Here is a 24,836-nt window from a genome sequence, read left to right on the forward strand (position 1 = left end):
ATAATCTGATAAAGAAATGTGTTTGTCAAGTAGGGGCAACACACCGAACTTGTAACCTTTTTAAACTTTGAGCACCACAAAAGACATCAGAACTTTTTGGCTGTAAAGTACCCAAGTATGAGGATGCAACAGTCAACATACAACATCCCTCTGGGACTTTTCTGTGCTGTATAAATTTAATGATGAGGAAGGAAGCGGGGGCTTGGTGAAGTCGTGCGGATTTGTCAAGGCATACTGAGAGTTTTGCTAACCTGATTTTGTTCAAAAGTGCGTTGAAGGACTGTTGACTCAAGGGAAAAGCACTTTAACCCAGTCACATCATGCGGTGGAGAAAATGTTGCATATAATTACCTCACCTCCACAGACCAGCGATGTGGCCACAGAATTAATGCACATAGTTACCTCACACATGAAGATATATTACACATTGAACTTAGACCAGACTGGCCTCTTATGTTATAATTATAAAAGCTATCACAAATGCCGGTGTATTAAAATGATAAATATGTATGATGGCATATAATAGACTTTATATTTATTTCAAAAGAACATTTTAACACCACATTGATGGGGGATGGCTTAAATCAAAGCAGCACTTTAATTTACAGCCACATGAATGAAGCTATTGAAAGCCGATTTACGAGTGCCAAGTACATTCAAGCAGCAGCTGTTTTTCCACATTAGAAAGATAACATCAGATGCTATACCTAGACTGCAGTACTGTGAGCAGGCATTTTTTTACCACCCATTAATGCAAGCTACTAATGCCTCCTATATTTCATTTTCTGGTTATGTTGGCATCAAACTGCGTTGGGAAGGTAATTTCTGCCCTTTTATCCAAGTGACTGTCTTGGCAGCTTTGCCTATGGCTAGAGCGGACTGTGGCAAAGATACAGGATATGGCTGGCAAGTGTGAGCACCCAGGCTGCTTTAGCCTTAAATGCATTCCACTCGTCTTATATAAACAACTTATATCCCAGGGGGATATAAGCCTATTAGTTCTGTCGCCGGAGAAGGAGATAGTGTGGCAGCCTTAGAAAGTAATGTGGTGTAATTCTGTGCACTTCAGTCATTGTATATCTATTCATTCAGTGTGTATCTATTATTAATCAGCAGATAGCATTTGAAGGTTTTCCGCTGTGGTACAACAGATGCTTGTTAGCTCACTGACTGTATTTCTGCCGGTGTCTACAGCACATGAACAGCAGAAGGCACAAGGATAGGCTGGCCGGAAAACCACCCAAACCCAAATTTACCCCCCACAGCAAGAGCCAGCCAAGCACCAGCTTAGCGGTAAGTCTCAGCACAAAGACACAGACAAACAAAAACACTGTCACGCAAATATGCACGCTTACACACACACACTCGAGCAAGACAAACAGAACACAATTGCCTTTCTTTTACAGAAGACATGCTAAAACATGTAAACGCGCGCCAAAATTAGAATAAATTCCATCCAGCTTGTCCCCTAATGCCTTTTTAAGCACCAGTTTTAATGTATCTCCAGTTACAGTTAACTGATTTGACCCCGGCCCCCCAACACATATGCAGTTAAGAAGCACACACAGCTCTCATTACACTGAGCTCAGGGGCTTCTGTTGAGGCAGCATGCTTGTATACCTGCACTGTCATAGAGGTTAAGCACACTGTTGTAGTTCTCAGTTAGTCCCCTACCCCTGAGACAGATCTAAAATAGTACTGCTCTCCCCAACTGACCAGCTCTGACAACCGCAGCCTGAATCAGCACTCACTCACAATTACTTCTCTGCTCCTGTCATATACACACCTCCCCATCTCTCCTTCTTCCCATACTCTTCCTTCTCTTCTTCCTCCTCCTCCTTCAATCTACAGAACGTGAGATGGAGTGGCTATGCAGGCGTGGCTGTGTCTGCCATGAAGAAAGCGTTCAGCCAGTACAATCTCACCTCGCTCTCCTCGCTCTCCTCGCAGGTCAGTGTCTGGAGAGTCCCTAGGGACGGGTTGGATTGAAAGGGCGAGAGGTTTAGATGGTTGAACTTTAGGCCTGGCCACGGGGCAGGGAACTAGGCAGAGATCATGAAGAAATTATGTGTTAATTAAAGGGATAGATGAAGAATATCAAAAAGGAGGAGCTATTTTTTTTTCAGTTAAATTCTGGAAGAAAGAGTATTATTATTTTTCCTATAGACAAAACGTGACTCACAATTTGAGCACTTCTATGGTTTTGATGGAACGCAATGTCTGTTTTTTATGGGGAGACACTACAGGCAGAAACATTGTCTTTGTTTTTTTTCATGTACTACAATGTTACAGTGACGATAGTGAAGCGAAAATAGCTGAAATACACATTTAAGTGTTTACTTTGTCCATTTGAATCTGTAGATTTCTCCTAGATTCACACCATTTGCATATTTAAACATAACATTTCAGAAAACTTCAAAACTAAAAAAGAATTGCCTCATGTAAGTAATAAAATGGGAACTTTTCATGGTGATATCTGTAAAAATGTTTTTTCCCTTTTCATCTAATAGTAGAGCCTCCCCTTCAATAAAAAGTCAAAGGTACAAGGCTGTGGACATTAAAAAAGAATCATGGGAGAGGGTAACAACAAGGCAGGAAACATCCAATCACAGAGCTTAAAATTCTTTTTCATGTGAAGATAACGAGACGAGGAAGATAATTGTTACACTATTGAGAAAACTGATATACAATCTGCAGCTTAAATCAATTCACTATTGGATTTACACTCCTTTTTTATTTAATTTTTTTAGCAGTTCAGTAACTATGACATTTGTTTTTGGTTTTTCAAGGACGAAGCATTTTTCAATTAGCTGCTCATTGGTCAAACTGTCAAACTGACAGAAAAAAAACATGATTTCTCAGAAAAAAATGATTAAAACCGGCAGCCATGACATGTCTCAAATGATTCTTCTGGATAATCTAATGTTTCTTTGTTAAGTAATATTAACGGTAGCGTTCGGTGAAAGATTGAATTACAGAATGGGGGAAAAAACACTTCCGTCCCACTCCTCAACTCTATGGATGGACATTAGCGTTGATCCCATTAAAGTAATTGTACTCGAAATACTGTAAAAAAAAAAACAAGAAAAAAAACAAAGTGGGTTGACATTGCCTCCACATGGATCTCACAGACCGTTCCCCATTATGTGAAAGTTTATAGTTTGTTCATTCAGCAGCTGTCAGTTTGGATTCACCGCAGTTACATTCAAATAGCAGTCCTGAGACACTATAAGACTAAAACATTTATAAAAAGGTTGCCTTAAAAAAAGTCTCCTTTTATCTGGATGTTCCAGACTGTACTGTAAAAAGTATTGCTTTGCCAATACATTGCTTAATATGCTTGAAGGAAGCAATACTCATATTAAAAAAAAATGTTTTAAGACCGTTTCCAAACCTACGGCGTGCGTATTTGATACATCCATATACAGAATCTTAGCAAATCTCATCTAAGCTAATATTCATGCATCAATGTCCTGGTCAGTGATTTAAGCATTTAACCTTACATTAAAAAAGCTGTATCCTTTTAACATCATATGGCCATAATGAGCTAAATATATGGTGGATTGAAATATGCTAATGTGTGTCCATACTGTAGTCTGAGTATTTACCTGATATATCTGTTATTCAGGATTCCAGTTGTGTGTGGTATTAAACACGGAGTATAAAATGCATTCCTCTGTGTGCAAACAGGCCAGTTTGGGAAACATGTTTATCCTCACTGTGTTCTTCTCACTCTTCTCACCATTCCCCCTCCTGTCCTCTCCAGACCAAACTGGCCTTGCAGAAGCAGCTGGCCAAGAGCTTGACAACTGGCTTCTTGCCCAGCCCCCTCACCCAGCCAACGCTGTGCACAATGGCAACTAACCCACTGGCTATGCGCCACCCAGTGGGCACCACCACCTTCTTCCAGACCCCCTTCCTGGGGCCTGCACTGTTTCGGCCTGCTCCGGGGCCGCTGCGGGCCACACACACACCCATCATCTTTTCCCCCTACTAAAGACTTGACCCACATCCCATTTGAGCTCCACCCTTTCCCCTTTACCAAACCCCAGGCCCTCCTTTAGTGTGGCAAACATGACAAAGGCCACACGCAAACTATGCAGCCCACCTGACTTGGAAAGAGTGCACAAGTCCTGATGCTCAGGAGGCCACTAGGCCTGAGAGCTGTTCCTATCATAAAGGCCAAGATCCCCCATCATGCCTTCTTTCTGCTCCTCTTATCATGACCTCAGGAGCAGGACAGGCCTCCAGACAGTGACTGGTGCACAGAGGCCGCTTTTATAGCCATTTCATGGGTCAACATGGTTTGGATTATGGATATTATTGTGTAATTTATTAGAGAACAAATATAGAAGTCTAGATGTATGTTTAGTGTGGTTGCCACAATATAAGGTCCCTTTACTTGATGCTCTTTTAAAACATTTTTAACTTATTGGTTTGGGGTTTTCATGAAAGGTGGGAGGCTAGGTCATTAAAGCATCTGAACCCGACGCATCCTCCTCTACGGCTGGATAAACTGAACTTATTGATCAGTGTTTTCAACCAAAAAGCTTAAAGGACCATCGGAGGTCAATTGACAACCCATTCTCACCCCAACTCATCACATAGCCGCTTTGTCAGGACCCCCGTAGCCTCACTTCTGAATGCATAGTGTGTGAGGTTAAATTAAGTATGTTTGTAACATGACTAGAGTGACACATGGGATACGAACCGTAGTCTTCTGGGTTAAAGTCCTTTGTGTACTTTGTGTGTACTGCTGTGAATGGGTTTACGGCATAAAGCCTGGTTTGTTTCATACAGAGGGTCAGGCGCCTTGTGTATCAGTATATAACTCAGAGGGCTGTAACAAAACAGCGGTATTTAACACGCTGGGGATGAGAAAGGGCTGCAATTCGGTCACATTTTATCATGACTACCACAATTATCAAACAGTCCTGCAGGTGGTATGTCCATATATTAAAACACTCTTAGCACTATTTTTACACCGCCAGCTCTTTTCCCGACCCCTTAACTCCAAGCTACAAATGAAAACTTCTGTCTGAGTCACAGCCGCAGTCATAGCCCTGCAGATGTATTTCCTTTCCTGGATTAAGCACTCATTAAAGTCCAGAAAAGGTCAGCTTGTCAACTTGACTATGTTTCAATTTGCAAATCTGTCTTCAGAATGATTTTTCTCAGTGCATCACTCATGTAATGCAGCGTGAACATTATGTCCTCTCAGAGCTAGCAGCACAATAACATTTTTGCAGATACGGATGTCTTACGTTGGAAAATGCCATCATTTCTTTCCCCTCACGGCTGATCTTTTCTTTCTCCTTCCTCCTTCACCCCGCTGTCACCTCGCCGTTGCCCTTGATTTTCTGTGGCATGATCTCAGCATGAGATGATGAGGAGCAGGGAAAGCCTCCCGCCCCAACTACACACGCACACATAATGAAAACACAATGGATAACTTGAAGACTTGTTGGGATTTCAGAGCTGAGTGAAGACTTCTTGATTGACATCCTGTTGCAATGTCTGCACACAGTGTGGGAGGGAACAAAGCACAGTGCCATGGCAACCACATTAAAAGCACCTTAAAACTGATTTACCTACAAAAGCAATGAAAATTGTGATGATGTTAACCTTTGTTTTGCCCTAGGTGTATGTTTTTACAATCCCATCTCACTTTCCGTTGAGAGAAAAAAAAAACTATCAGGTGAGAATGATAACCTTATGGTTTATCCCAAACCACGACAAGTCTCACATTTAAAGCAATACATTCAATATGTTTATGTTTATGATGTGTTTTCAGTGTGTCTATGGCTTTATCTATTCTATACTGTACACACCTGTAACAATGTATTATGGACTCCAACACAGCCAAGGGCCAATCGTCAGTGGAGAGTCATTTGAAATGAGGGGTTGTCTTGTCGGTGCTGCCCTTGATGCTCGATGCTCACGGTCCATCTCCACATGGTGTGACTCTGGGATGAGCCGTTCCATTTATAGCTGCTCTTGCGCCGCGGAGAGGGTGCTTCAGCGCCATATGACATTGCTGTTTCACTTTTTAGCGGAGCGGGGAGAACTTTTCTATGACTTCCACTGAGCAGAACAATGTTACGTCAGAGACACAAAGTGTTTGGGCTAAGTGTCACAAGTGCAACATCAACTGTCATATTCATGCTCATGTGCTGTGCTCCCCCTCACAACCCGGGATATCGAGTGGCACTCAACGACCCCTCTGCCAAAAACACGGACTGTTGGCAAGGTCTCTTAAGGATTGGGGAGCGTGCACACATCATCCTTCCTTCAACACACATACCAAATCATGTACCCTTAAATTACAGTAATAGAGCAAATCCTATGCATTTCTCATTGTGCAATATGTATAGTCGTTTGTGATGCAGCAGTGCCATCTGTCGTAAAAACCCCGTAATTGCCATCCAGTACTAGTGCTTCTACAAAACATTTGACCCCCCACCCCCCCCCCCCCCCCCAAGTCTTTCTGGGTAAGCGAGGCCATACTGATGTGATTCTCCCCAGTCGCACTACTCAGTGAACCAGCCAGCCTTTAATCTTCACTGTTTGTTTGTTTCTTATCGCTCAGTGGGAAACTGTGACCTAAAGAACTGAAACTTTCTTAAAATAAAGAATCTAGAGAAGGCAAATTATATGTAGAAATCATAGAATAACTATAGAGATTGTATCAGAGTTGTTATCTGTATCATAATGAACTGCTATCATGGAAGAGAGTAGATTATGTTATTGTAGGCTCTGTACGGCATACAGGGAAAGGATCAACGCTTTGCTTTCTTTTCTTCTTTGTTTATTTACATGTTTTTTTAAAAGTACAAGAGAAAATATTTAAAACTTCTTTTTTTTGAGTGAGTTTTTTTCTTCTCCTTGTTGACGGTGACTGAATTAAATGATGTGATTCAAGGCCTTTTTTAAGACAATATCCTAAAGTCACATTAGCCAGGCCTTCTCAGGGGTGACAGGTTGAGTAAATGCTAACATGTCCATCCATTCAGGGTATCCCTCCTTAGCTCTAGCGAGCAGGAAACACTGTACGCATGGATGGATTGACAAAACAAACAAACTTACAGTGCTGTACCATAGAGAGGACAAGGGATGGATTTTGGAAAATAAAGCTTTTAGAACTTGTAAAAAAAAATGGTCTTAATGATTGTGTGTGTGCGTGCGTGTATGCGTGCGTGTGCGTGCGTGCGTGCATGCATGCGTGCATGCGTGCATGCGTGCATCACGGATAAAAACGTCCCAGAAGGCAGTATTTTGACGCAGGTTGATACTACAATATGTGTGGGTGTGTGAAGAGGAAAAACGAGAGAAATCACAGACAGATAATTGCTAATGAACAAACAGTGACAACATGAATGCTCAGATATGCGAACATGCTCAGAATTGCACTTTTTTGATTGAATTATGTTTGTTACAGTTGAATCATAAAAAACATCACTGTTTCAAAACGCCAGTAATGAAATCAGTTAGTCAAGACTGAGCACAGCACAGATAAAAAGGTTTATTTTTTATTTTTTATGTGATCTGAGTTTACAGATGCAGAAAGTGAAAACACCCTCACAGCATCTGTTCGTGAGGCAACCCACGGCTACTCATTTTCCAGTCATTTCAGGAAACAACTTGTGACAGCAGGGCTGGTGTTTAGCCAAGACACGACGGTGAAAGCAAATGGGAACAAGTGTCTGAGCTCTGTTGCATCTGTGGCACACAGAGAAGTGATAGAATAATATACCTGAGTGCTGATGTGGTTTTCAAGACAGACTAATCTCCTTTATCTACGGATGATTCTCCCCAGATGGCCATTACAGAGTACATTGTACTCTAGCGACTGCAGAAAGATTTGGTACTAAACAAGGAATCCTTTGGACGGTTGAACAGCAGCTGTGTGTTTGGCAACATGATACAGTATTGCCCGTCTCTGCTCATCCCTGAAGACAACTTCAACACAGTGAAACTGAGAAGGGGAGCCTCTTCATATGTGATAAACGCTGACTTTTATCCATCTCAACAGACAATCACGTAGGCTCGTAACACCGCATTATGTAAAAAAAATAGACAAAATGTAAATAATTTGCACTGCATTATGTAATAACATCCATGTTTTGTAATAAACAGACAAATATGTACTGAATTTTCCTGCATTTTGTATTAGGTTGTTACATATTGCAGTGGTTATTACAAAATGTGGGCGTTGAACACAAGATATAATAATCCTCCATTATATTCCTTTATTTGGATTTGTTTTCGAAAGAAACTCTGGGAGATGAAGTCCCAGAGGCGCACCTGTCATTACATCTTACTGCCAAAGAAAGAGAAATTTAATTTAACTTGATTGTTTTAAAATATAGCTAAACGTGTAAATACATGGTTGGTTATTACATAAAATTAAACTCCTGCACTTTCTAATAACCATTGCAATATGTAATAACACAAAAAACACAAAATGCAAAGAAATGCATTACATATTGCGTTCTAGATGTCTTGAACAAAATGCGGGTGTTACAAGGCTATTTTAGCTCAGGTAGCTCTGTATTCATTTCCCACTTTTTCCTTTTTGTTTGAAAGAGAGCCCTTGGATTACATACTGGTGTTGTCCTCTACGCCTCAGGCCATCACACCAGCCCGTCCATTTGTGGAAATGGTAGATAAGCACAACACCCGGGTACGGCACCTCCTGTGGTGCCAATCAAAGTGAAGCCATTGGATCCCCAGCACTCACTAAAGCCTGTGATATGACACAAGGACACGATGACCTTGCTTCACTGTGACACTGGTGTGTATCTGCTTTATCGATCCATTATCTTATCTGACTCCTCTGCATGGGGGGAGTGACATCCTTATCTCATGCTGTGGTGGTCAACTACCGCTCTTCAACTCAAGAGTCACCCATCTTGCTTCTGTGTGTGCGTGTGTGTGTGTGTGTGTGTGTGTGTGTGTGTGTGTGTGTGTGTGTGTGTGTGTGTGTGTGTGTGTGTGTGTGTGTGTGTCAGTTTAATTGAAATAACGTAACATTATATATAGTTGATAATTGTCATTGTATTTGTAGTAATTGGCAGAAACAAAGTAATAGTAAGTTATAATATCATGAACTTATGTCCAAACTTTAATAATATGTATTTAGTATTTGTTGGTACAAAAATATTTACAATGTATCAAAGGACTATGTACAGTAAGTATTAATTACTGTTTTATATCTACTTATAGGTAAAGGAATTACACAGTAGATGAGGTCATTGTATATATTTCAAAACATTCATATTAATACACATATTGAAAGTCAGAGAGATTGAACAAATTAAGGACTTTATAGTATTCAGTTATAGTTTTGCTGTTTTCTGCTGCTTATTCAGTTTTAAATATGGGATAAATGGTTTTAATTGTTTAAGTGGTTTTAATTAGTGCTAGTGCTTTAAATAGGGTCAGATCTGTTACATTATTCCATAATAGTCATAACAGGTCAATTTCTCTTTGGGGTTATTTAATACTCAGTGTATAGATTTTAGTATTCTTATAGTATTTAATAATTACCCTTTTTATAAAACACAGTAACTGCAGGATTGTCAAGAAAATCTTTTTGCAAAGATATGTACAATTACACAGTACTGATTACATAGAAAACACCAGGGAACACTGCGATGTAAATACAGAGCCATCAATATTTTTGCACTGATGCTGCAAATTTGCACTATGGGGTAAAAGGGGGGGGGGGGGGCAAAGAAAGATGGGAGACGGATGGTTAGAATAAATCCATTTGTATTTCAGGTTATTTAGTCCTTCATTAAGTCTAAATTGTCTTTCTATTGACTGTTGGCTGGGAAGGTGTCATCATGTCCCCCTGGATAATTTCAAAGGTGTCAAACACTTTCTCTCTGAAACAATAACTAAGATCACATATTTGCACGGTTCAAGAAGCCTTAAGCTCGATTTATCTGTGCTTTCAGTACGAGTGATCTGTCTCAGAGGCTGGTGGGCAACCAGCATGACAACTCAGATTTGACATATCTGATTGACTGGCTTAAGGGCAGCCGGCATTTCCAGCTCACAGGGGGGGGGGGGGGGCTGACTGCCATTAACACTGCATGTGTTCACTTCTGTGTGGAATTGTTTTGTTAATCTGACGCCTCATTAAGGGGGACTGTGAAACGAGGTTCAATGCATGCAGCTTCCAGGAAGATGAAGTCTTATTTTCTCTTTACAAAAAAAAGACTAAAGGGGGATACAAATGTTATCTATTTCATCCCCTGGGAGAGCTGGATGCTCAGCTGCAGTCATGAGACACGCCGTCATGCAACAATAAAAGGGTATTACTAGTAGCAACACGAGGGCACCGCCTTGTTGCCCGGCGACTGTGACAAGCAAGTGTGAATTTCTCTTTTGTGGTCAGCGTAGTCTGAAGGAAGAAGAAGGTTCATGAATCATGCAGGCAAGTGACAAATCGATCCCTCGCTCTGGCACGCTAACAGTGTGTATTTCACATTTTGTGTTTTTTTTTTATTTGGGACAAATAATAAAGTCCAACTGAGCCATTTTTGAGGAAAGTAACATCAGCACACTGGCTCTTTTCTAGTCATTAAAAAGAACATGATTGAGATGAGATAGTGCATGATAGCACCCTCCGGGGAAACTAAGGTAAGTGTAATATCATTTCATAAAGGTTCCACTTGAGGTTTTCTCATTATCTTGCATTAACCTCTCCAGTCAACATGCTCTTGTGGAACTAGCAGATAATTTCCTCTGCCTAAACCTAAACTAAATCTCCGACCTTGTCTGACCTCCATCGTTGTCTCTGATTGTTTTTATTTTCTACAGTGACGGCAAAACCATCAACGCAGTCCTATAAACACGATTGCAATGACAATCTCAAGAAAAGTGGTTGAAAATTACAGTTTCTGGAACATTAATTAGTTTGCCATTCTATAACCATGAATAAAAGTCAAATCTATTAACTGTGGGAATGGTATTCGTCAGCAGAATTACCCAACAGCATTTGCAATAATCAGTCAATTCTACTGAATATGTTTGTCATGAATATTTCACTTTTGTATGTGTTTCAGTCATCAGGTACAACGAAAACACTGTTTGCGTGAGAGCTGACAATTTTGCCTGCTCCTGTTTCAATCTCGTATAAAATAGTAATTGTCATTAATTAATCAGTGTTTTACGATCAAAACAGTCACTTTTGTAACTGTCAATACTGCAAAACTGTTACTCAGAGGAACTAAATGAAGAAATGACTTGTAATATTTCACTAATGGGCTTTTGTCCAAAATCATTGACAAGTGCATTCAACCACCAAAGGAACAAGTACCAGATGTGTTCAGTGTTGCAGTGCAGGCTACACTACACATACAAAAGATTTTTTCAGTTGACGCTATAATGGGGGTTATCACAGTGGCCATATTAAAGAGATTTTAAAAGATTATTATCACACCATGTGATAACCCCCATTATACCGTTAACTGCAGCACAATCTATATTAATAAGAACTTTATTATCAGATACTCATGCATCATGTAATGCATTACAATACACAGATATTTGATGAATACTACCTTTGTGAACATTTCGTCCACCTTTATGGTACGTATTGTTGCAGTTACTCCCTGTGACAGCCAGACGTGGCTAACACTGATTAGCTCGGGGCAGTACAGTAAAGGCCCTAAGATGTCTTTTTTAACCATTAATACTGCTCAAAATAACCAAAAAAAACTCTGCAGCAGAGATTTTTAAAGAGTATTATTCTTCAGAGGTATCACAAATTATAGTCTGCATAATATACATATCAGCACAATCTATATTAATAAGAACTTTATTGTCAGATACTCATGCATCATGTAATGCATTACAATACACAGATATTTGATGAATACTACCTTTGTGAACATTTCGTCCACCTTTATGGTACGTAGTGTTGCAGTTACTCCCTGTGACCACTGGAGGGCAGTAAACACTTTTGATTCTCAAGAAACTTAAGCTTCATCATGTATGACAGTGCAAATAACAATAAAAAGCCATCAATAAGAGTATTTTTAGCTCATTATAAGAGTGATTATTGGACATCAGTTTGTGTAATAATTGCATTAGAAAGGAACTGTTCACTTTAAAAGTAAATATCATAGATAAATAAATATAATTACTAATCATTTATTTACAGTACACATTTTGTACATTTGGACAGTTGATTAAAAAAAACCTTTAATGTATTTATTATGCACATTTAATTATTTGCACAATTTTATTAGAATAGCCTCATGTGGACACTGTTTACAATGTTAACTACTGCCACTTTACCACCGTTATTTGCTTTTTTTTAACAGAATACTGGCAGATAGGGTTTACTGTTTGTTATAACTTTACTTTATACTTTTACTTTACTTAAATGTACTTTTGTCTTATTTTTACCCTATTTATTGATTTTAGGGCATCGAAATGGAAGTTGCGGTCTTGGCCTTCTTGTACTTGTATCATAACAATTAAAAAATTCTGTTCTGTTAAGGGCTCTCATTTAAATGTCCGTGTGTAGCCAGTTTTTCTGTCATTAAACTCCAACCGATTCTTGCCTTTCACATTTGAGAAGGTTAGAAGTCACAGAGACAATTCACCAAAATCCCTCCTCGTCAGGTCACAACTCTTATTTCAATTCCCATGATTATGATAATTACCTGATTAATTTTAGTACCACCACAAGTTCTGGTTAGGCACAGAAAGAAAAGATTTAATTTGTTTACAAAACATGCACACAAACATCAGGTGAACACATTTTATGGATATTAATACAGAAAAGCTTGATGTTCACAAAACATGTTGCATGTATGATACATGGGGGCCTGAGGCACAAACACATGAATAACCAACAAATTTCCCCCTTTCAATAAACAAACATTAAAAACTACTAATATTTTGACTCATGTTGCACCCTGAAGAGTTCAATGGTCGGCTAATGAATACCTGGAGGGTTATTTTATAGCTCAGTAAAAAATAAACCAGCTTCAACGTGATTATATGAGTCATGTTTATGCTATGACATTTTACTATTTGTGCTTTATGACTTTCATGTGACACAACCAGAAAAAAAGTAGCACCTGAGCCTGCAGAAACCGCCTTTCATCTGAACATATTTTATCTCATTTTTCCATTTCTAAAGCCTGTACAGAAGGCAATGTGTGATAAGGAATGTCAACCATTCACTGTGTGACATCCACCAGTGATCTCAGCCAAGAACAAATATAGTGTAACAAATCTCCAGATCATCAAACAGCACAGTTACTGTACACCATCAATAATGTGTCAATAAAATACCTTCACCTATCAAATCTTTAACAACATGTGAAATTCAGCATTTGTGTGAGGCAAAAATTAAGTAACAATAATTGAGTGACCGCTGCCATTTCTGATTCAATCTATGCATACATGTAGTGTGCATGTAAATAAAATAGTAGCCAGTGTATATGTGTGCTAGATCTTAATTTATCTATACAGTGAGCACCATGAGCCTCTGATATTTGGGAACGCTGGACTGTTTAAGTATAAAGTGAGCTTAAAATGTTGATTGTCAGTAGTTTAAAAAGAAGAACATTATGTAGGTTGAAACATGACTGCTGATGACAAGCTGTAACTGCAAAGGATGAGGATGTATAATTTGACCATAAACAAACTAATAACATGGGAATGACAACAAAAAACACTCTGCATTCTTCAATTTCTGATAAAAGATCAGCACTTTACTCCTTTATAATTAAAGTACTTCACCGAAACGTCAAACATGGATGCTATACCAATACCAACAGTACTCACTGTATATAAATATCCATACAATCATCCTGCCTCTCCACATTCACCAAACCAACTCTCACTACCTCAATCCTTCATAATATCAAAAAGGTTTTTAGCAAAACTAAGTTCCCTTTAACACACTTCTCTCCCTTTTTCCTCCCTGTTCAACATGACAACAGTGTCTGGTCTTTCAGCTGTCTGTAGAACCACTGCCCTTATTCTTATTGCGACTGAGAGGGAAAGTGGACTTGCTCTGTGGCTGGGTCATTTTGCTGGCCAGGTAGACGAAAGGTTCGATCAGTGTACGCCGGTCCACCACTGACACCTCCCACAGACGCACCTTCTCGTTCTTCGCCCAGTTCTGGGCCATGTTGGATTCAACTCTCCTCTCATCCTCCTTGTCCAGCTTGTTACCCAGTACAACAATGGTCACCTGTGGATCAGGATCATCAGGTTAGCCCAACGTCAGTGTAATCGCTAGCTCTGTCCACATCAATGTGCTTGATTAAATTTGATACAATATTAGCAATAGCAACAACTGTGGCAGGTTGTCTGCTGGGACTTTAATATAATCATTAACTATTTATAGATCTCATTCTAATAATTGTAATTGGAGAAGACTCTTGTGGGTTATCTAAATAGTTGACGTCTATGCGCCAAATTAACCTTACCAAACATATAAATAGGTTCAGTGCTCACCTCTTTCTTGTCTCTGTGACGGTCGATGTCCTTCTTGAGGGTCTCCATCCGCTTAAAGGACTCTTTACTGTCAATGCTGTAGACAAGTACAAAGCCATCTGCAAACGTATAGTAATGTCGAGGAAACTCCATCCCATCCCGGAGTCCTCGGGTGTCATAGAAGCGCACCTGCTCTCGTGTGCCACGGTCAGTTTCTATGGAGCCGATGTAGATATCCTCCAGGGTCTCCATGGGCTCTGAACCTAACCGTGGACAAACAAAAACAGGCACGTATAGACAATTGTTTCTAATGAATATACTGTAACTGAGCACTTTTACATTTCCTTACTTGATAGCAATACATTTTGTATGACATATGCAACATTACACAAGAGTCTAAGGCTGGGGTTACAAACTACAGTATTGTTTCACAAACAGAAATCTGATTTGACAGCTATAATGTCATTAATAGTTGAGTAAGTTAAAATGTACTTCTGAGTAAATGTAAATGTAGAATATTAATCCACAAAATTTGAAAAGACCCAGTGGTGGTATTTTATTCTTCTAGGGTGTTAATAATAAGGTCAGGCTTTTTTCATTTGTTTACGGACTTAATTAAGTTTTAGGGCTGGTGTTGAATTTCTGAAACTTGAAAAATATCCAGCTGGTTTTCACCTTTGTGAGCGACTTGACTGTGTACTGCAATTGACCTATACTGTAATAAAAATAACATATTTTGCTTGTTCAATTGCTATTCCCAATTCATTACTGCATGTTAATGCATATGTTATTATGAAGAGTGAATCTCTATCAAACTAAACTTTTTAATTACACAGAAAATAACCCAACTGTAACACACTCTTGACAAGCAACAACAGTATGTACAGTGCACCAAAGGAAGGTCCATTCAAGATTCAAGAAAACATTATTTATCCCCAAGAGGTAATTAAGGTAAGGCACGTAGAGCAGACATTGCACGACAAAAGAAAGAAAGAAAAACGTTACTAAGAATAAATAGATAAGTAAGTGAATCTAACCGAATAATAATAATAAAAAAGACAACATATATGTAGATGTTAAACAGGTGCAAAACGGCAATGAGGTAGGTTAATATATAGTGCAAAGTAGTGTTACTTGAACTAATGAATGGAAAATAGTATTTTTTAGGTCATAAAGTATACCTGCAACATGATTGGCATACAGTAGTTGTTCCAATACAGCTGTTTTACCAACTGCAGCCTGGCCGCAGACAACCACCTTACAGCTTTTGCCCATGACTCACTCTCAGGTCAGGAAATCTGCATTTCAGAGAAGATACACAGATGGAATATAGCATGCGTTCTGGGTAATTCAATTCAATTCAATTCAATTCAATTTTATTTATAGTGCCGAATCATAACAAAAGTTAACTCAGGACACTTTACAAACTAGGTAAAGACCACACTCTATGACTTATTTGTGATTTACATAGACCCAACAATAGGTAACAACATAGCTCATATTTAATTATGTTATAACCTATTAATAACTTAAAGCGAATAGCAAAAATATAAATATGAGCGTTAGCCAATACATATTACTATTATAACGTTAGCTAGCTGAATTTGCTAAAGTCACTAAAGTCAATAACATTAAGAATTAGCTTAGCATTGGCTTTCGTAGAGATATAGAGCCACGGCATCACACACCACGTCGCCCATGTTATCTGAAACTGACTAACCCGACTTAAACGGGTCTTTAAAAACATGTCTTCAAAAATATACAATGATATTGGCAATATATGTTTGTTTATTTGAGAAAAATAATAATTCTTACTTGCAAGCAAACTGCTTTTCTTACCCAACGGACTTCTTCCTGTTTACAGTGTACGTCACGACTGCAGTATGTGACCACGCCCCCTTCTCCATTGACGGCAAAATGGCGACGGAGAACTGTGATGCTGTGAACATGGACCCTGACATGGAGCTGCTCAGTGACGAAGAATTAGAAAGGTAAAAACCAAATGAAGGGTTTGTTGTCAGCGGTAGAAAAAGATGTATAACGAAGCGTCACACCGACACGTGTAGTCCAAAGTCCTTTCTGTGCTGATTTTCTTCGCACTTTCGCACTATGAAAGCTAAGTAGGGCGCCACCACTGTGAAGCTAAAATGTGTACCCCGTTTAGCTTGGTTGTCTTCCTCCTTTGCTGTTTTTTTTTTCATATTTATTTGTTTGCATTCGTGGACTGTAATATCTCTAAATCTGCCAAGAGCACTGCTTTCACATCATTTGTCTTAATCCCAGTATTTATTATACCATCTGTCAAACTAACAAATCACACCCTTCTCTCATTGTGTGGTCGTGATGTAAACCATGAAAGACTTCCAAAAAAAGTAACAGCGGTGGCCCACAGCAGCATGGTGTCATATGCTCCCTGCCCTGCTGGTATGGCTCTTTCTATGTTTAGCTAACTCAGCCCAGCAAGCTCTCTGATGCACACTCAGTCACATATCTGGGCATGCTGTCTTAGTCTTTACACATGACTATTACACATGACTATTAGATGTGATGCTCACACTTCTTACAGTTGTTGTTGGTTTTGTGTATGTGCAGATGTTACTACCTAGAAGGACAGTAATATGTAAAATAAACCCAGCCATTTGACCATCACATACCTGTATATTCATGATCTGTCCATCACCACACTTATCTGAGTTTTCTGTCTTTTCCGTCTCAAATTGTACACAGGGAAGCAGATGGCTTCAAAGAGCAAGGCAATGCCTTTTATATCCAGAAGGATTACGCAGAAGCATTCAATTATTACACCAAGGCCATAGGTAACTATACCATAAACAATCTGAGTCAGTCTTCCTGTTAGTCATTTGGGGTTCTGTTCATTTCCCATTTGGATAAGAAATAAAAGTTTGAATTTTTTTCTGTCCTTGATAGGATGTCAATAACTTGTTTGTTATACAGACATGTGTCCGAAGAATGCAAGTTACTATGGAAACCGGGCAGCCACACTAATGATGTTGTGTCGGTACAGAGAGGCTTTAGAGGACTCCCAGCAAGCAGTACGACTAAATGAAGACTTCATGAAGGTAGGTTGTGGGAAACAAACCATTACTATTTATTAAAGGTAAAAGCTCTCATAATGTCTTGCATCGTTTAAGTTTTTTCACTCTTCAATAAGCAGTTTCATCTGAGTGTTATTTTTTCTTTTTGCTGTTTACAATTTTCCTCAGCCTGCCTCCTCTACGAATGCTTAAGGATTTCTTACATTTTCAGAATGCAGTGGACAATACCTAGAGAAGGGCCATGTTGTGTGTGTTTGATTTAACAGTAATATGTGTAAATAACATTTGCTATTAAGCTATAGCAGAGTCCTATCCGGCTGTTAAGTCTGACGTAACACTCTTTCAAAATACGATTTCCGGGTCCAAACACTCCGTTGAAACAAAATAGACACAACGACCGAACATGTGAACAATTACGATCACCTCTTTCATCAGTTAGACACCTTTTCATCGATAAGAAATAGTTAAAATGACAATTACGTTGTTTTGATAAAACTCAGATCAGTTCAAACAACGTGAAACACGGTAGTGCAGCATTGTAGAAATACGAGGCTTGGACCGGTTTACACCCGGAAATCATATTTTGAAAGGGTTTTGCATCCGACTTAACAGCCGGATAGTAGTTCAGTGTTTTACTTACTAGCATTATGATTTGTGCTGAAGGGCTAAAAAAGCGTCTCACAAGACAAAAGTCTAAGTTAAAGCTAGTCATGGTTCAATTTTTGGTACACAGTGCCAGGCTGCAGGGAATTTAGGGACATTGTCACTTCAGTTTATGAACTGTGACTCTTTACCCACAGGGCCATCTGCGAGAGGGCAAATGCCACCTGTCCCTTGGTAATGCCATGGCTGCCAGCCGCTGTTTCCAGAGGGTTCTGGAGCTGGAGCCTGACAACAGCCAGGCCCAGCAGGAGGTGAGGTCGCCTCAGTCTGACAGCGCATGATCTGACAACATGAACATGATTATCAACTATCGGATAAGCTTTGGCCAAGCTAGTGCAAATAAAGTGGAAATAGTCTGATACTTAGCGGCTTAAGAGGAGATCAACTAGAGTTACTGTTAATTCTCAACGAGAAAGCCAGGAGACAAGTTCTGGATTATTCACAGAATCACTAAGCATGGCACAGAAGAGAGACCAGTGGTAGCTGTAGAGCAATTAATCTAAGTGAAAATGTCGCTGAATACCACAAATTACTTTCAGCTGAAGAATGCAGAATCCCTTCTTGAGTATGAGAGAATGGCAGAGATTGGATTTGAGAAGAGAGACTTCAGAATGGTAAGCTACACACTAAGTGGTTACAATTGTATTTAATTGTATCAGATGTGTGGTATATCTCCAGCATAAGACATGTCAAGCAGCACAGACTGCAGGTGTGTTGTGGTTGTCTCTAGGTTGTTTTTTGCATGGACCGTGCTTTGGAGTCTGCAGCAGCGTGTCACAGGTTCAAGATACTGAAGGCAGAGTGCTTGGCCCTGCTGGGACGCTACCCTGAGGCTCAGTCTGTAGCCAGGTAAGACAACATATTTGAAAAAGTACTTGGCACTTACTGTAAAACATTACTGGCGTGCCATACCAACTCGATGCCGCTCCTATTATTACATATTTGTGAAATGCTAATCCGTCAGATAAAACAAATGAGTAAATAAGAAGTACAAAAAGTCCAAATCTGAAAAGTAGGACACTTCTATAGAGCCAGGATAATGTTATTTAATGTTAGGCCCCTGGCTGCATTTAACAAACAGAACACAGTAGTTGCTGGTCTACCACTGTCTCGATTGGTTTTGTGTTATTGTGCGGCTTTGCTGTTTTAAAGGGTTAGCTTGGATTCACCAAATTCACTAAATATTAATAACTAAATAACCAATGGAGGCAGGTAATACACTTGACGATGGATAAGTATCCCATACAGCTCCAACAACTTTGTGTTAGATCTAAAAGGTGTAATCTTGTTCTCAAATTGACAATTACAGCGCCTGATAACTGGCACATCCCTAAAATGGTTAATTTGCCTTGAAAATAAAGATTCTCTGTTTTTAAAGAGATCAGAGTTATTCTCACAATTAAAAAGTGGAAATTAATACTTTTGGCTTCAATTATGTATCTGTCTGTTACCCGATTAACCATCACTTGCTACACCACTGCCTCCTGGTAAACTGTCTCATCACTGCAGGGAAGCATGAAATCAACACTTCACTGCAGTTTTCAGATGTGACCTGAACCTTTTAAAGATGATGCAAGAAAAAGGCTTTCGTTTTTTGCGCGATTTCTCTTCTTTTTTTTTTTTTTTAAATATGTATATTTTTTTCTCTGTGTAGTGATATTCTGCGAATGGACTCCACTAATGCCGACGCCCTGTACGTGCGTGGTCTTTGTCTCTACTACGAGGACTGCATCGACAAAGCTGTCCAGTTCTTCGTTCAGGCCCTGCGCATGGCTCCTGACCACGACAAGGCTCGGCTCGCATGCAGAGTGAGTAATTCAGGAGAAAAGAGTTTTATAAATCAAACGTTTAAAAAATTCCTATAAATATGACCGTAAAATTTGTTTCTAATTGGGAGCATTTTACTCTTTAAAAGTGGGTGTTAGTGGTTTTCTCTCATCCACTTTAAGTCTTGATTGATATTGCTGTTAAGATAACCCTAAGAGGCTTTTAAAGTTGTCCTGTGTATTGTCTTTTCAGAATGCCAAAGCACTAAAAGCCAAGAAGGAGGAGGGGAACAAGGCATTCAAGGAGGGAAACTTTGAGGCAGCCTATGAGCTGTACTCTGAGGCACTAACAATAGACCCCAACAACATCAAGACAAATGCCAAGCTCTACTGTAATAGGGCCACTGTGGGATCTAAGGTGAGAAGCTTGGAACAGAAGAGAAACGTGGTTGCATCAACATCGGACAAGTTGTTTTGGGAGTTTACCTGTAAAATTAATCTCAGCATCCTTGGTGGCTCTTGGTAGCTGCTGATGGGCTAATGTGTTGCTCAGTGAATATCCAAACTAGGATACTTATAAGTAAGTATTCGTAAAGAACATAAGCAAATATTGCAAAGGAGACAAGAAGAGGAAAGGGAAAAATGACTCAAGTTTGTTAATGAAGGACAGGAACATAATCAAGCAAAGATATAACCTATCAATTACTCTCTATAGTGGTAGATGAATCAGGCATGCATATAAGTTATCCTCATGCATAACACTCACACAGCGCAGACAGACTTCGCAAAGTTCTCATTCTGCTGCTGTGACTATAAAGTGTTTCGGTATCTTTGCCATATTGTTGTTTCTTCACATCAAGAGAACAACTACTTTTCTTTCCTGGTACTCATGGTCACACTTTTTTCTTTTTCTCTGAAAGCTGAAGAAACTAGAACAGGCCATTGAAGACTGCACGAAGGCCATTAAACTGGATGAGACCTACATCAAGGCCTATTTACGGAGAGCACAGTGGTATGTCCCAACTTTTCTAATGTGGTGATTAATAGAGGCAAGTCATGTTGCATTTGTTATTCCAACCTTCACAAACAGTAGCACTATAAGGCGCACCACATTATAAGGCGCACCTTCAATGGATGGCTTATTTTGAAACTTTTTTCATATATAAGGCGCACCACATTATAAGGCGCATAGAATAGACGCTACAGTCGAGGCTGGGGTTACGTTAAGGACCACCTCTAAATTCATTGATGTTTAGTTCGCGTGCTAGTGCTGTTGCCTTCAGTCGAATAGTGATTGTACTGACACTTCTACTTGCTGCTCTCTGTTCAACAACTCACTGTTGGAGTTTGTCCTCCAACTGTAGCCATCTCGCTCTGTTCCCTCGGAAACTCTGTTTAGTTTTCTTTACTTGGCGCAGGTCATCTTGTTGCTTCCTCCACTTCCGCACCATTGATTGGTTCATGTTAAACTCTCTCGCTGCTGCTCTATTCCCGTGTTCTACTGCGTGACTAATCGCCTTGAGTTTAAACTCTGCGTCGTAAGCGTGTCTCTTAAAAGGAGCCATTTTGGGGTCTTTACACAAACACACAAATGGAAATGAAACGCCACGTTTCGCGCAGTCATATATCTCAACATGCACCGCGCGTTGCTTCTTCTACGGGGGAAAATAGAGTCGGTGGCTGCTTACCGTAGTTGCGAGACCTGTTGTGGCTCAATATTGGTCCATATATAAGAAGAAGAATAAGAATTACTTTATTTATCCCGCACACCGGATTATAAGGCGCACTCTCGGCTTTTGAGAAATTTGAAGGTTTTTAGGTGCACCTTATTGTGCGGAAAATACGGTACTTATATTTTATTTTTCTGGTTAGAGAAACAATGACAGACTTGTGCATACTGTACTGCAGCTACATGGACACAGAGCTGTATGAAGAGGCAGTGCGAGATTATGAGAAGGTTTACCAGACAGAGAAGACAAAAGGTGAGAATCTAACTCCTCTATTGTGACTGAGCTGACACAGCTCTCAGCACCGATATGTCCTCCTCTTTATCGTTTTTGTTTTGTTCTTTTTTTTTTTTTTTATTCTTTAGAACACAAACACCTTCTGAAAAATGCCCAGCTGGAGTTGAAGAAAAGCAAGCGGAAAGATTACTACAAAGTGCTTGGGGTGAATAAGAACGCCACAGAAGATGAGATCAAGAAAGCTTACCGCAAACGGGCGCTTTTACATCACCCAGGTGCTGAACTGAACAGAAAATGTCAATCATTGTGCAACTCTATACACAATACTGTACACAGTTGTCCCTCGTCCCCAATGACTTTTGTCTTGTTTTTTCCCCTCTCTTCTTTCCGTCAGACCGTCACAGTGGAGCCAGCCCTGAGTTGCAGAAGGAAGAGGAGAAGAAGTTTAAAGAGGTGGGCGAGGCTTTCAGCGTGCTTTCGGACCCCAAAAAAAAGTCTCGCTATGACAGCGGTCAGGATCTGGAGGATGACGGCATGAACATGGGAGGTCAGCACCTGGGCAAGCCTTGGGGTGGGAGGGTCTCAAGGGTGAACACGTTAAGTAGGGATGTTACAATACCAGAAATGTAGTAGTCAATACCAATACGAGTAAAATTCCACAATTCTCAATACCCCATTTGGTACCCCAGTAAAAAACGAAACCACGTTTGAACATTATAAAAACAACCGCCACACACTTTGGATATGTTGTTAATGTAAAATTAACATGAATTAAAACTCATTCATCAAAATAAATCTGGATGCTTGTCTTTGAGATGCTTTGCTAAGTGGGCCGTTTTTCATCCTTTTGTCTGAAAAATTTGCAAATATATCATAAATCCTTGATGATATCGCCTTTAACCCAAAGTTCTTTCACACACAACGCCTACTGTTTTCGATGAGTCGAGGCGGTACTGTTACTGCAGCTGCACTTTTAAACTTGTCACTTCCGAAAGAATAGCATCCCTGGTACATGCAGTACTGTAGAAAAAACATGCTTTCAGAGTTTTGGCATCCACTTGTTACCGAAGCACCAGTTCTTGGGACATCCTTGGATTAAACTACAAGTCACGTCTGAGCTACTAACAACCTCTTGATTGTAAAACAGCTGTTGTTTTTATTGTGTTTTTTTATGGATGGAAAGATCCCTGTTGATGTTGATTCTTACTTGCATTTTGTCCCCACCAGATTTTGATGCCAACAACATTTTCAAAGCATTCTTTGGAGGCCCAGGGGGTTTTAGTTTCGAAGGTAATTTATGTAATACATGTATACAAAAAGCTGTGAGAAATTATACCGTCACTTGTTTGGCATGACGTTATTGACCAGTTTGTTTGTTTGTTTGTTTTTTTCAGCATCTGGACCAGGAAATTTCTTCTTCCAGTTCGGTTAATTGGAGGATCCGTCTACCTAAACAGTTGCTACATCAGGACTTTTCAACAATGTCAACCCTCGACCCGCCATCCATATTTAATGACTTACAGATTGCAAGTCAGTCTCCTGTCTATGCCATTGACTGAATGAATGCAACCCAATGACCACATGCAACAAAAGATTTAAAGCCTGTAAAGCAAGGGCACTAAGATGGCACAGACTGAGTTGATAGCCTTACTGTTTTCAGATTTGGTTTTCTTCCATTGAGAATGAAACCAAGTAAAAAGTCAGTAATGGCTAACAGCATTGGTCCAAATATGTTCTGGATTTTTTTTTTGATAGCAGATATTGTGCAGCTATTGTATCAGAGCTTTTTAGGGGTCCATGCAGGAAGTGACATCCTGGGATAGCTCTTGATATGCAGCTGAGCATTGAGCAAGCTATTATCAGGCTCGTCTCAACTTACAGCTGAGGAGGCATTCTCTGCATGAAAGTTAATAACTTGCTTAATGATTTCTGAAGAAAATCACTTAGCAAGCGGCACCTTCCCCTCTTTGAAGGATCTATTGGCTGCTATGAATTCGCACTGAATGCTGCGTCCTTGTCATAAGCCGAAAGGAGCACTTGAGCATTTTTTTAAATTCACAGCTGGAGCCTAAACTTACACTTAAAGTACAGCTGAAGCACATTAGAAAGATGGCAGTGGAGACGGCTGCGCTGGCGTTGTTGCTGGCAAAATCCCCCTCCTTCTCGTTGTCACAGGTTTTATGTTCGATGTTGCCATTCACAGATTGCTGCATTGTACATTTTACTGGAATGTAAAGTGTTGGTTTGTGATGATAGTTTTTTTTTTTTGCATTTCTTAAATTTTTATTATGTATATTTATTGTAAATTTGCTGTCCGGTGATGGAACCATCATTGTAAGATGAGGACACTTTTCTGTGTGAAAGACACAAATTGACACAAATTCAGGAAGATACTTTGATTTTTGGTTTGCATGAACATTTGTGCAGAAATAGATTAAGATCTGTGTGTTCCTTGATTAATCCATTTGATCCATTCATTTTATTGAATGCTACAGCATAAGAAAAGAGCACATGTGTTGGCTGTTGGGTGATGATAGATACCTGGTGTGTTGTAATCTGTGTGCACCTAATGAAGAAAAGAAAAGCGTCCTCATCTTTGCTTTCATTGTTTTTGCCCCTATGGTGAAACCACTCTCTCTTTATCCTTGAAAAGTACCAGCCATGTCAATAAAGTTGGCCTCCTCTGGGTTTCCCCTAAATGCTTTGTTTTCTTTTGTTTAAGTGGCCTGGTATTAATGATCCATATTAATAGTATTTGATAAAAAGGTTATAATAGGCAACGAAAACATGGTCATAATGGAAAGTGATTTTTATTTGATTTGTATTTGTTTATTTTTGCCGTTGTACTAAGCGAACAGAAGATGGCGCCGTTTCCCGCTCTCGGTGTGTTAGCGTGGTTGCTAGGATACCAGTTG

General features: G+C 39.7%; 3 protein-coding genes across 5 annotated transcripts in view; 2 read left to right on the top strand and 1 right to left on the bottom strand.

Moving 5' to 3' along the window:
* The window catches only part of znf385c (zinc finger protein 385C), a 131,301-nt gene extending 126,613 nt beyond the window's left edge, over positions 1-4,688 (top strand). The window contains exons 8-10 of the mRNA XM_083931074.1: positions 1,195-1,293; positions 1,852-1,950; positions 3,767-4,688. Of these exons, the coding sequence (XP_083787200.1) occupies positions 1,195-1,293; positions 1,852-1,950; positions 3,767-3,997 (429 nt within the window). The 3' untranslated portion in view covers positions 3,998-4,688. The remainder of the gene's footprint in view (positions 1-1,194; positions 1,294-1,851; positions 1,951-3,766) is intronic.
* A 7,222-nt stretch (positions 4,689-11,910) lies between these two features.
* nkiras2 (NFKB inhibitor interacting Ras-like 2) lies at positions 11,911-16,342 on the bottom strand. Of its 2 annotated transcripts, none has more exons than XM_083932103.1 (4): positions 16,312-16,342; positions 15,654-15,770; positions 14,494-14,735; positions 11,911-14,227 (listed from the first exon to the last, which is right to left on the bottom strand). In XM_083932103.1, exons 2-4 carry the CDS (start codon positions 15,745-15,747, stop codon positions 13,985-13,987), a joined length of 579 nt encoding a protein of 192 aa, XP_083788229.1. In that variant the 5' UTR covers positions 15,748-15,770; positions 16,312-16,342; the 3' UTR covers positions 11,911-13,984. The 2 variants fall into 2 exon arrangements, with proteins under 2 accessions (XP_083788229.1, XP_083788228.1); XM_083932102.1 differs by having other exon boundaries at positions 16,288-16,329.
* Positions 16,343-16,384: 42 nt separating this feature from the next.
* Positions 16,385-24,597, top strand: dnajc7 (DnaJ (Hsp40) homolog, subfamily C, member 7). Of its 2 annotated transcripts, none has more exons than XM_083931721.1 (14): positions 16,385-16,463; positions 17,200-17,288; positions 17,428-17,552; positions 18,329-18,442; positions 18,731-18,805; positions 18,922-19,040; positions 19,846-19,999; positions 20,211-20,375; positions 20,878-20,969; positions 21,866-21,939; positions 22,050-22,196; positions 22,316-22,468; positions 23,149-23,211; positions 23,316-24,597. In XM_083931721.1, the coding sequence occupies exons 1-14, from the start codon at positions 16,390-16,392 to the stop codon at positions 23,351-23,353; spliced, it is 1,482 nt and encodes a 493-aa protein (XP_083787847.1). In that variant the 5' UTR covers positions 16,385-16,389; the 3' UTR covers positions 23,354-24,597. The 2 variants fall into 2 exon arrangements, with proteins under 2 accessions (XP_083787847.1, XP_083787848.1); XM_083931722.1 differs by having other exon boundaries at positions 16,425-16,463; positions 17,401-17,552.
* The last annotated feature ends 239 nt before the right edge of the window (positions 24,598-24,836 follow it).

Source organism: Echiichthys vipera (genome assembly GCF_963691815.1).
Source record: "Echiichthys vipera genome assembly, chromosome: 17".
Taxonomy (NCBI): Eukaryota; Metazoa; Chordata; class Actinopteri; order Perciformes; family Trachinidae; genus Echiichthys; species Echiichthys vipera.